This window comes from Odontomachus brunneus, unplaced genomic scaffold (genome assembly GCF_010583005.1).
Source record: "Odontomachus brunneus isolate Ranch 3 - 2012 unplaced genomic scaffold, Obru_v1 Obru_scaffold_048, whole genome shotgun sequence".
NCBI lineage: Eukaryota > Metazoa > Arthropoda > Insecta > Hymenoptera > Formicidae > Odontomachus > Odontomachus brunneus.
Window position 1 is genome coordinate 183507 of NW_022639498.1, and position 13729 is coordinate 197235.

Here is a 13729-nt window from a genome sequence, read left to right on the forward strand (position 1 = left end):
GGTCTTGTGATCATCGTTCTTATATATATTAATGCATCATATTTTACGTACGAGAAAGACGCGAGAAAACACCCAGCAAACACAAAATATAACTATTATATAACATAGAAGTAACACGTAATATAACGGGTGCTATACGTTATTAATGTTAAAGTTACATAATTTTCTTTTATAACTGCAATCTAACTGTGTTTTAAAACTGTTATAATTATCTGTTATTTACAGGTTATAATTATATAACACCAACATAATTAAAATATAACCTGTTATATAAGAAGCGTTTATTTGCATTACATCTATGTTATATAGCATTCTTATATCTAAGGATCGGATCATTCACTAGATGGCTTCCGTTTTCTCGTACGTAAAATATGATGCATTAATATATATAAGAACGATGATCACAAGACTGCACAATTTGTACTATGGAGTTCACTTTTATAGTAAAAAAAAGTCATATACTTTTTGATAATGGAAATTACTATGACAATAGTAATCATTTCCATTTGAATATGTATAGAAAAATGAAAATGAATAAATGAAAATAACTTCTCTCAATAGCACAAAATACCTGAAAACATACTGAAACACTAGACGCTTAGAATAGCTCTAGGATGATTCTGGAATATCTTGTGTTATTGGGAGCTAATTATTTAGAATGGCAAGATACTTTTATATTATTACCTTTAGTAAAAATATTTTTGATACAAAATATATAATTATAATATTTTTACAAATTAAGTGATATGAGTGATAGCTTATAATTTCTGCGTACAATTAAATACCTATAATTGCTGGGAAATAATAATTTATATTCCAGCTATATAATATTTCAGCAATATATATAATATTTTAGTAACATGTTATATTTCTGTTATATAGTTGCAATATCGTTTGAGTGGGAAATTACAACTAACGTGTATGTTACGTGTAACAAACATGTTATATTGTACGTTACATTCCGTTATATTATGACGATGTAACTGTTATATTATTGTGTTTGCTGGGCAGAAACCATCTAGTGAATGATCCGATCCTTAGATATAAGAATGCTATATAACATAGATGTAATGCAAATAAACGCTTGTTATATATTATACGCTTATATAATATATTATATTTTAGTTATATTTTAGTTATATAATTATAATCTGTAAATAACAGGGAATTATAACAGTTCTAAAACACAGTTAGATTGCAGTTATAAAAGAAAATTATGCAACTTTAACTTTAATAACGTATAACATCCGTTATATTACGTTATATTACTTCTATGTTATATAATATTTATATTCTGTGTTTGCTGGGCTGTGATGGCAACGTTTACCGCTGTATACTTGTATATTAGGTTAAGTTGAACAAAAATCTTCTACCATTTTTCAAATGATCACGTAGATGTTTAATTATTAATTAAAGGAGATCTACTGCTAAACCTCCTACAGCTCTTTCCTTTGATTTCCTATCAATATCCGTTATATACAAATTTAATGAAAGTGGATTCTTTCTCATCACACAGCTTTCCAGCAAACAATTTGGTACCAAATTGTTGCCAAATTGACACCAAATATAACCAAAACTTGAGGGGAAATCCGATGCCATCTGCGTCTGCAATATGCTTGGGCTTTGTTAGCAAAGCTACAAAATCTGACGCCAAATTGTCGCCAAATACCGAGCAAAGTTTGGCGCCAAACTGCGCCGCACAAACCTTGGTCGGTATTTGGCGTCAATTTGGCGTTAGATTTCACCAAGCTTTGTTCAGTATTTAGCATCAATTTGAAGTCAAACTGCGTCGTAAAAACTTTGCTCGGTATTTGGCGCCAATTTGCCAACAACCTTTGATTTAGCAGATGTTGTGTCCAATTTGATGACATTTTAGCAGCAAAATTTGTAGTCAAGTGTTGAGCAAAATTTGCTCGAGCAGATTTGGCTATCTGGGAATTTATCTTATTCCTTTCCTCGTATTAAATGTATCCATAAATTTATCTGCAGTCCTTATCGTCACTTCCGTTTTCTCATAGATCTTATTTATTTTTCTTATAAACTGGGTCTTCACATTTTTTTTTCTTCAATATCTTCAGCAATATTTCCCTACCTACATTATCAAAGGCTACCTTTAGGTTCATAAATATAGCATACATTTTTTCCGTTCTTCTTCTTTCTCTCTTTTCTCTTTGCCCTGCTTAAAATATTGGATAAAAAATGATATAAAATTTGTCTATCATATTTTATGGTGATTTTGATTCACATATTTCACAACTCATTTACGAAATTTCGTAAGTAAATTCATATATCATGTATTGTCTATAATTGATAAATATAAACTGATTATACCAACTTTCATATTCAACATGATGGAAAAAAGTAGTATCATAAGATATTATTAAACTGCATAGATATTCTTTTCATTTTTATCTGACTATTTTATAATCATCATTATAAGTAGAATTATTATGAAAGAATATTATAAGTAGTTTATTATAAAATAATAATAAATACATAATGCAATATTTACTATAATTCAGAAATATCAATTTATTATACAAACATCAATATTCAAGATGATTGAATAGAATAGTATCATAAAATATGATTAAAATATATAGAAAGTCTATGTTGTACGGCTTCGGTGCATGATAAGTCGTATAAATCAATATAGGAATTTTATCCATTTCAATCTTATCCAATCATTTTCTATCAAATATTTTAAGCAGGGTAGACCCTGATGACATATGATTCATCATAAATATATCATCAACTGTGGACCTTCCTTCTTTAAAACTTGCTTGACTCTATGGGTAAGTCCCTCTGTGGGTAGACCCTTTCTTTCCACCTCCTCCTCTCTTCACGTATGCCTTATAATTTTTGCATATTATATATTTTATATGTTAAGCATAATAATGAAATTTCTTTATAATTTTCTACCTCCTCTCGATCCTCTCTTTTATATAGAGGATATTTATGATATTCGTCTTCCAGTCTTTCTAGTATAGCTTCTTCTTTCCATACTTGCTTCAATATCTCCACCAAACACTTCCATACTGTTTTCTCTGCATATTTCCAATCTTCCATCGGAATACCATCGATACCAGATGCCTTCTTTACTTTCATCTTTTTCATAGCTCTTCTTATTTCTTCCTCTTCAATCTCATTTTCTTCCATCTCTTCGTTATACAAGGAATTTTCATTGTTGAGTTATGATATATGTAACTATTTTCATAGTTGAATTATGATATATGTAATGTTATATTTGTAATCGCGACTCAATTTTCATCTAAGTCTGAATTTAATTTTTAATATCTCACTTGAGACGAGTTTTAAGTAATAACTATTAATAATAGAGGGAAGAGGTTGATTTAAAGGAGAACATCACGGTAAAAATTTAAAAAAGTCAGTAAATCGGTCATCGCATTTTTTGAAAGATTGTAGTTTTAGAAAATTGTTTAAAGATTGATTAAAAACTGACGAAGAGTTAAAGAAGAATTTGTGAAATGATATCGGAGCGCGTAGAACACTGAGAGTGACTTCAAACGTATATCTCTCAAGACTATCTTTTTAAAGCTCACCAACAAGATATTTATCCTATAGGAAGATATTTATAAAAGTTATTAATATCCAATTAACTTTATTGCGGCAAATTCTTCGTAATCAAATTCTTTGTATTCATACGTACGGATTTTTCTTAAAAAATCTAACCGATTTTCGTCGAAAATTCATGATTTTATCTGATGGTATATCTACCATCTCGTAAAAATAAAATTTCTTTTAAAACTTCTACGTATAGAAAAAGTCACTTTCTTACTTAGTTTCTAAGAATTTTTATTTTATTTCTTTCGAATTCCGTTCAGGAGTAATCATCTGGTTAGTGTAATCATATTTTCCGACAGAGACCGTATCTTACAGAACCTAGCTCGTCATAAAACATATGTTTTATGTAACAATAACGTAAGTCTTTTTAAAACATGTACTAAATACATATAAAGTGTCACAGTATGGTAGTTATAGGTATAGTTGTAGAATTTTTTATTATTTATTAATATACGACAAATGCGAGTATGTATAAATTGTTGCAAAGAAAATGCATTACTCGACGATCCGAACGTTCGAATCATACTTTGCGAATCTTGTATTAACTTGTGCTTTGTCCGTAAGCGACACAAAATTGCACAAACGCAATCCGACATACGGCCTACGAGACCGTACACTCTATGTACAATAAGTTAGCCATTTAAATAAGAAAAAAAAATTGCTTAGCCTAAACACGGACGAAACACGAAAATTATCGGTATTAGTTGAATAAATATCTCTCCGACGAGAATAAAAAGTCGTATTGAATAATTCGTCGATACAGGAATATATAACGCAATTAATATTTAAATATAAATATAGATCTATATATATGCTTGTATATCCTGAGTTATTGTTAACCAATCCAATCGTGTGCACGAAATATCGTAGTCCCAAATTTTGCCAGGTTTCGTCGAGCCTTCCTTTTGCGAGAACAAAGGAGAAATTTCGTCTGATTGATGTTTTCTGTCATCACTGCACGATTTGGCGGATCCAGTCGAGATAATGGGATACCCGGACATAGACGCCGGGCACGCCGGCATTGCCGCAACCAATACCCCAGGAGACGACGCCGGCCAATTGCCATCGGCCGTTGCGCTCGCAGACCATCGGGCCGCCGCCGTCGCCTTTACAGGCATCCTTGCCCTCCTCGCCGCCGGCGCAGACGAAGCCCTTATGCAGGTTGAAGCTGGGGCCGAGCCTTGTCTGCTTCATCTGCTGCTCGCACACGTAGTTGCTCACAACACGTACGTCCACCTCCTTCAGTATGTTCTGGTACTTGCCGAAGTCTCCAAAAGCGTCTTTGCCCCAGCCGGTGGTCCAGCATCTGCCGTGTCGTAATGATTTGTTAGTCTGGAGTAAACGCAATTACCCGTGAAAACACTCGAAAAGTTCGAGCTCTCAGTCGCAATGTTTTAGGATCTCCGAGATGCTTGGCGTTATATTAGTCATATTGATTTAATGTCGCTACGTAGTATGACAACGTGTTGTTATTAATAAGATATGAAATGAGTAAGAAGATTTATCACACGAACTCTTGGCACCCGAAAAGTTTTTTCCATGAGAAACAACTGTAGAGACTTTTTTGGTTATAACCAATTTGGAAATTCGTATTGTTAAGAATTATGATAATATGCTGGATAGTTTAGCATTGAGAATATCTATACTATAAAGAAGGATACCTAAAATATATGGGAACCCTATCCCCCGCGGACAGCGATCAAACTTATATTCCAAATCATAGACCCTTACTGTAATTTAATTTTGTCAATGAGCACTTTCCTATGTCTAGCAGTCAAAAGAAAATACAGATGATAAAGTGGTCAAAGTTTCAATATATTTACTCTTGTATCTTCCCAATGTTTTTATTAAATTTCATTAATCTTTTAAGTCACGAATTTTTCTGCACAACCTTTTCCTTTGTTCAATCGATATCTAAGGGTTTTTGGGGTTACCAATTACGAATTTGAAGTCGGTTTTTGAAAATCCAAGATGGCTGGTCCAATATGGCGGACGACAATTTTAAAACTCCCTCAATTTCTGTGAAAATTAGTACCCGAGGGTTTTTGGCGTCGCTGATCACGAATTTAATGTCATTTTTTTGAAATTTAAGATATTTATAGACCCAACTTTACTTACATATGAAAAAAAATATAACATCCCAATTTTTAGTATTTTAGATCGCCATATTTTAGTTCGCTATCTTGAATTTTTAAATTTTTCAGTTCAAAAAGCATTAACCAAGCAATTCTTTTTCATAAGTTTACTTTGCAATATTTTTGGCAAATAAATTTTTTTCAAAAAAGTACCATTTTTTACCATTAATTTGTTTATGAATAATTAAATTTGCAAAATTTAATGTTCTGTGCAGATAATTCTATTAGAGGAACATCTAAGCTTGATAATGAATCCACATTTACCGCGCCTTGAAGTCTACAAATTAGTTTAAATCCGTAAAAACTACTCTAAAAAAGGTGTATCATATACGATACACTATGACTTAAAGTATTAATCTTTAAATGATTGCTCGTTAGTAAAGGAGCACAGTCAGAAACTTTAGGTCAGACGCTTGAACATTTGATTCAATAGAAGACTGAATAGAAGAAAGACAATGATTTTAAATAGTCGAGTAGGTTACTTGAAGTTCGGTGAAAATCATCCTAAACCGTTTCATTCACCGCGTGAATTTTGTGAGTTATGGAGAGTCTTACCTTACTCCAGTGAAGTCATCATACTGATTCGGTAGACAAGCGGGGCTTATATGAGGGTTCTTTACGTAATCGACATCGTAAGCCAACTTGAGGATAGCGATGTCATTGGCGAGAGTGCCAGCATAAAACTCGGGATGCACGTAGACGCTGACGATGTCGCGCTCTATGTAGGGATAGAACTCGACGTCGTGGTTCACGTCCCACTCGCCCAATCGCGCGCGAAGATCGCGTCCGGCATGGGCCTTCACGCAGTGAGCAGCGGTGATGATATATCGTGATGAGATCAAAGTACCTCCGCAAACGTACACGCTTTCGCCGGGACTCTTTTTCAGGATAGCCACTTGCCACGGGTACTCGCCTAAATAGGAGGAAAATGTCACGTTATAGAATGCCTAAGTCGTATTTGAATAGGTTTTATTGAAGCACAAAGTCACACGTATCTGCATACACCATCGAAATAACTTGAGTCAAATAAACTCAATTTTAATTTCAAAATTGAAATTGGCAAACTAGCTGCCCTAATTGCTTTATGAAAAATTTAATTGTTCTTTAAATCTATTGTTTGTGTAAAACAAGTTCAAAATTTAGTTTAATAAAGCTGATCGAATACGTTATACTGGTCTAGCAAAAATAATCTTTTATTATATGAATTAAATTATATAATCTATGTAGTATTTTTACATTGATTTAAAACATACAAACAGTTTTTTCTGTCATCTAGGGCTTTCCAGTAATGTAATTTTTAAATTTCAAGAAAATTAATTTTCTTTATACGTGCAGACATTGTCTATCTACTTTAAAATGTAGAAGTTTGTGATTTTTTGCTTATGATAAATTTCCTTTAAAAGTAAAAAAAATGTATCAATTTTTATATTTTATATTTTATATTTTTATTTTTATATTTTATCTGAAAAAAAATCGCGTAAAAAAAAGAGAAATTATTAATCTTTGTAAATTTTTATAGGCAAATATATTGCTCAAATAGAGGAAATTTTTGTGAAAAATACTGAATATTGATAGTACTTTAATATAAAATGGTTGGTATTAAATGGAATTGTGAATTGCGTGGAACTATATGTAATGTGTTAAATTTCAGATAACTGTTACAAAAAGATCATGGGTAATAGAAGAATTCTGATGTCAGTTTCGGATTCTACATATAAAAAATATATAAAAAACATATCAGGAATACCATGTGACAAATCATCTGTTGACTAACATTATTAGTCATTATTTACCAGTTAACTTATTGAATTTTCTACCAGAAATAAAACTATTCGGTTAAGTTAACCTTTTCATATTTAGACGTTCATCTATATTATATATATAATTACGTTTTAGTTTTATCAATTTTTTATTGCTGACTAAAGTTTGCAGCCCACACAGATTCCTGAATCAGATTGATAATCCAAAGCGACTTTTATTGACACGATTGCAACGTGTGCAACAAATTTGCATAAACTTGCTTGCCGATTTCCAAAATATAACAAAAACTACTTGATACCGAATCCTCTCTATCTCAAAAATATTTTCCCAGAAACATATCTTGAAAAGTTTCCAAAGATATCTCTAACTCTGAATAAGATCTTGAAGTTTTTATTCGAGTTTTTAGTGTATTCAAATGACGATCAAAACAAAATTAATTGAACACTTGCCGGTTTTAAGATCACAACGAAAATTGCATGACACTTTACCTTTTCTATCTCAAAAGTGCTTTTCCAGAACATATCTCGGAAGGTCTCAGAAAATATCTCTGCCCCGAAACAACATCTTCAACTGGAACGAACCGCGATCTCTCTCTTTCACACACACACATACACGAGAATCAATTGCGCGGGAGATTGCATCAAATCTCACATACCGAACTCAGAATCTCCGTCCTCGTAGACAGGAGTCTTGATGCGACCATTGATGCCTTGTGTATTCCTAGTTCCGCATTGACCGGGCTGGGGGCGTGGCGCTATTAGATGCGATTTGCGACAACAGACGCGATGATCACCGCAAACTGATGCAGATCCTTCGTACCGTCTCTAAGGAAATAGAAGGCAGAGAAATCGATTAATCGATACCATGGCTACGTGCCCTCAGCGTTACCTGACCAACGTCCTACTTATCGTGCGACATTTATCTGAAATGTACACCGCGCTGCCGCTCAGTTTGACAGTCTTTCGGTTCGTAAGTTCGCTGCGTCGTCATCAACCAGTCGTCCTCTGTCGTCCGCCGGCAGTCCTAGTTACTCTAGCGTTGTTCTCTATATCGTATGACCTACACGACCTGCTGGGTCTGTTTAGCGAACCAACAGCCGACCGGTTCTTACCTCCGTCGACGTGGTATCGTTAAACGTCGCATCGCGACGTCGTCTTCTATTCTCCGAGAACGTAATCTTTCCTCCGTTAGACCCACCCTCGCGGTCGGCCGGTCTTCGCGGTGGCGAATAATCCTTGGCCGTGGCGGACTGCCCGCCTGTTGTCGTCGTGACTCTCGCGCGAGCCTTTCTATAGTAATCATCGTCCGCGTAATCATCGTCCGAATAATCGTTGTAGTCGTTGTAATCGTCACCGTCCTTGTAGTAAGGGCCAGGGTATCCGCCGCCATAATGAGGCTTGTGGTAGGTCGGTGGCGGGTAACGATGGTCGTGCTGATGATGCAGACCATACGACGGATAGAATGGCGGTTGCGACGGGTAGTGCGGGTGATGGTGTTGGTGGTACGGTTTGTCGTAATGGTGATAATGCTCGTAGACGCCTTGCGCCGGTGCGTAAACGCCGCCGTAATTCCCGTGCAGGCCGTATTTCTTGTACGCCAGCAGATTACTCAGCTTGTGAACGAGGCCCGCGTTCGGCGTTACATGCAGATTCACGTAAGGCTTCAGGACTTTCTCGCCGTACTCGTCCTTGCTCACCTGCAGCGCTACGAGCGGATTCACCGAAACCGGACCTAGATTTATGCCCTGTCCACCGGCCAGCCCGTGACCCGGATACCCGAGGGGATTATTGGGATGGGGTCCGATCGGACCGCCGACGGTCTGCGGTAGGCCGAAACTGACGCCCCAAGTTGGCTTCACGTTCAGTTTCGAGGTGTCCAGATTGTCGGCTATCAGTCTCTGCAACGAGAGAGTCGAACAAAATTCACGTGGAACGGAGAACCGAAGTTTCTCTCTTTCTCTTTCTCTCCCCTTCTCGCTTTTTCTGTGTTTCCTCTCTCTCTCTCTCTCTCTCTCTCTCTCTCTCTCTCTCTCTCTCTCTCTCTTTCTCTTTATCTCTCTCGTTTTTCGCTGTTAGCATGTCGATTAGCCGAGAGACTTTGCCCCGCTGCTTTTGCCCGCCGGCCTTACTCTCGCGCTTTGTTAGAAGCGTTTGTTCGGGCCGGATCGCACGAATGCAACGTCACCCCCGATCGACGTGTGGCCCCGACGTCTTTCGCCTACCACAGCCTTTAATCTATTGTCTGTTAGTGCGGACGTCTAATTGCGAAGTTGCGACCAGGGCGAACCGACCGACTGAACATGCCAAACTGAGCGATGTGTTAGGACAATGGCATTATAATTACTATGAATGTATGAGTGGCATGCATTTTGAGCGTCTGATCATGTCGTCAATGCGTGAGCTGACTTCGTCGAGCTTCCGATGTGACTTCTATTGGGAATTGGGACAATTTCACATAAAATTCACTACAATAACCTGAAGAAAAGAGTAATAAAACATCCAGTGGATGGCGTTCGATATGTTTTTGACACTTTTGCACAGATTTTATCAAATGGTTGAGACATATAATCATTTATTAATTATTATTATTTGTTATTCATCTTTTTCATACACCTTAATATTTGATCAAATCCAAAGAATGCTGAAAATAGAGTGCACGTTTTTCCTAATCTGAAGTAGGGAAAAAAGTCATGTAACCAATATTTGACGCATTCTTGCGCAGATTTTTACCAAATATTAAAATGGAGATGGATTTATGGAGATTTAGTAAATATTTTGTAGTATTATTTTGTGTAGTAGTAATAGTAATGTGTAGTAATAATGACTAAAGACGAGTAGACTTAACACAAATTTTAACGTTATGTGAGAGGGGAGATCCAATTCGACCTCGTGATTTTATCTAAGGTTAAGACTGTATTTAGTACTAGTCTTTTATTAAAAACTAAGTATAATAGGTCGTTTACCAGGTTCGCTACAAGCATCATACATGTGTGACGCACCGATCTTTCACTTTAAGTTTATCTTTATTAAAAATTTTCAATTGTACTCAACATGTTCGTTATTAACGTCACATATATATGATTACAAGATTTTCTTTGTATATCCAAATATAAACAAACCAAGTCTGTTTTACACAATTATATGAAAGTAAATATATAATGTGGTTTGTAGAAAAAAATTCCTCAAATAAATCGTGGTAGCGAACGTTAACCTTATTTGTTTTAAGTCTTTGGTTTCTAGGAAAGCTCAATAGCCCCATAGTTTATATCTTTTACAGACCAGAACTAGACAATGGTAAAGAATATATACACTGTCTTCTTTGTTGGTCGCATAGATAGCATTCACTTTACAATTGTCTACAATTTCCAGCTTGAACAGATGAGCTCTTAGGAGCACATGTCTTGTCAAGAATCCAAGCCTTATAGTTCCTAGCCTTATCCTGTCCATTAATAGGAGAGAGAGTTCTCTTGTTATTTGTTATTTAATTATTTAATTTTTTTAAATTCCCATATGTCTTAATATTTCATCAAATTCGCGCAAATGTGTCAAAAGCAGATCAATTGCCGTCTACTGGATGTTTTACCCTAATTAGAGTAGAATTGTTTCATCAGTTACATGACTTGAAACTGACCACATTTAACATTCATTCTCCGAGTTTTAATACACTATGATGTAATAGTCGAAGATCGGTAATTTATCAACCTTCATTGTGATATTGATTGTCACATCATCTGTTCGGAGCCCGCGAGAAAAGCGAGAGAGATAGTTTGAATCAACTTACTGCTTGTGCCTCTTGTTTCTTGTCGTCCGTCTTGGTAACCTGCTTGACGTTCCTGCGGTTTCGCTTCACGATTTCCTCTGCTCCTTTCGTCCCTTCGTTCTTCGTCTGTTTGATTTGCTCAGTCTCGTTGGCTCCCTTGGGCAACCTCACGACGCTCATAGTGCCATTTCCGTCGGTGATCACCACTTCGTCGGTTTCTGCCAAGATGCCTTTGTCGAGGGTGCGCGGGTCGATGGCTAAGTAGAGGTCGTCCTTACGGCCGACGTGATTGGCTATGGCGCACTGATCGTAAGGCACACATACGCAATCCTCGTAGTTCAAGGACGAGGAGCCGAAGCTGTCGCCATTGCTGAACTGATAGTCGCCATCGAAGCCGCCGTTCGTCAGGAACTCATTATTGCCGCCGAATTGTTTGCCGTTCGGCTTCATGTAAGTGGGGTAACGATCAGCGTAGCCCTTCATAGACGACGAAATGGATGAAATGTCGCTGTTGGGCGTCTTGATCTTGAAATCCTTTTTGTATTCCTCGAAGGTGTTATAGGCGCCGTAAGTACCGCCGTTTCCGTAACTACCAAGGCCGTTGCCGCCCGACTGGATTATAACAGGGTTGGGTGCGATCCCAGAAGTCGAACCGCCCACGGCAGCCGCGTCTCCATGATGGTAGTGATGATGGACGTGTTGTTGGACGCCTGATGCTCCCGACTGCAGAACCACCTTCTTGTCGATTAGCTTGTCCTCGTAATCAATCCCGATGTCGGCACCTGATTCATAGATGGGTTTGAACGGCAGTGAGTCGGGCTTCTTGTATACCGGATATGGTCCGACGAAGTTGGGCGGTGGTCTGCCGAATACAGGTCCCGGAAACGTAGAAGCGAAACTCGGTGGCAGTGGCACGGGTTTCGCTGGACCATAAGGCCGTTTCACGGGTATCGCCGGGAGTGGACGGCCCACAGGCTTGATGGTCACTGGTTGGGCGTAGATGACGTCGTGCGGGTGGATATCGCGGTGCGGCGAGTAGAAAGGCCGTCGTCCTTCCGGTTCATCGCACTGCAGCAGAATCAATGCGATCGATATGGGTGTTATGATCTACATTATGTTGATCCTGTTTCTTTTTAGGGAACATACATTTTTCGGTGTATTTATATTTGTAAAATACTTTGCTCATGCCAACATACTTGTTCAGTGTTTATAGAAAACGACCTTTAAATCAATATAATAAATTAAGAGAAAGAAAATAAGAACTCAATAACAATGATATCAATTAAATAATAGGAAAAAAGATTACCTAAAATACATAAGGAGGGACACCCATTGAGAATAATTATTTCTTCTATTAATAGCCCCCTTTATAATCTTGCAGTTTTTTTGCATAAAAGTATTTACCAAAAAATTCTCCCCGCTAAAAGTAGAATTAACAACAGCTTTGACTTAGTTAACAATCTTTCATTTAGACATTTCGAGGAACATCATAAACTGGTTTCTCTGAATGCTATCTCTTTATTTACTAATATTCCTCTTGATCTAGCATTAACTTCGGTTGACAAACGTTGGCATTATATTGGCGATTCTATTGAGATTCCTCGCAACGAGTTTATGTTGGCTTTGGAATTTGTTCTTGATTCTACATTTTTTACTTTTAGTAACAAAACTTATAAACAAATTTTTGATAGTCCTATGGGCTCCCTATTGTCGCCTATTATTGCGAACCTAGTTCTTCAGGATTTGGAAGAAAGAGCTATTAACATGATTCCGGTGACATTGCCTTTTTATTTTAAATATGTTGACGATATTCTTTTAGCAGCTCCTAAGGAGTTTTTAGATAACATATTGCGTATATTTAATTCGTTTCATCCTCGGCTGCAGTTCACAATTGAAATAGGAGATGACAGTATTAACTTTTTAGACACTACTCTTTTAATACGTAATAACACAATTATTTTCGACTGGTATCATAAACCAACGTTTTCTGATCGATACCTAAACTATTTGTCTTTTCATCCAATTCAATACAAGATCGGAACAATTATTGGCTTGGTGGATAGGATGTTTTATCTTAGTCATCCGACTTTCCATAAGAATAATTTAGACTTTATCATTTTGACGCTAATTAATAATAATTATCCTTTGGACCTAATTTTTAAAATTATAAAACGTAGACTGAAGTTTCTTATTGTGAATTGCGGAGGTTCAGAGATAGTTAAAACAAATTTGACAGCATCTGGTTATGATGATAAAAAATATTTTACCCTACCGTTTTTTTGGTGTGGTTTCGAACAGACTGGCAAAGCTTTTTAAAAATAATTTGATAAATATTGCTTATTCTTGCAATAATAAATTATCAGGAATGATTTATGATGTGTGCATAAAGACAAGTTGCTTCCTGGTTTCCATAATAACGTTGTGTATAAATTGCAATGCAGTAGTTGTGAAGCGTCGTATGTTGGTCAAACCAGTAGAAGACTCTCTAT

General features: G+C 36.5%; 1 protein-coding gene across 3 annotated transcripts in view; it reads right to left on the reverse strand.

Annotated features, from left to right (window-relative positions):
• Positions 1-3799: 3799 nt before the first annotated feature.
• Positions 3800-13729, reverse strand: part of LOC116844945 — an 18757-nt gene continuing 8827 nt past the window's right edge. For all 3 annotated transcript variants that reach the window (XM_032817130.1, XM_032817129.1, XM_032817128.1), the window contains exons 4-8: positions 11262-12308; positions 8593-9378; positions 8137-8305; positions 6276-6633; positions 3800-4891 (exon numbers count right to left, since the gene is read on the reverse strand). In XM_032817130.1, coding sequence (XP_032673021.1) covers positions 4537-4891; positions 6276-6633; positions 8137-8305; positions 8593-9378; positions 11262-12308 — 2715 coding nt within the window. In that variant the 3' untranslated portion in view covers positions 3800-4536. The remainder of the gene's footprint in view (positions 4892-6275; positions 6634-8136; positions 8306-8592; positions 9379-11261; positions 12309-13729) is intronic.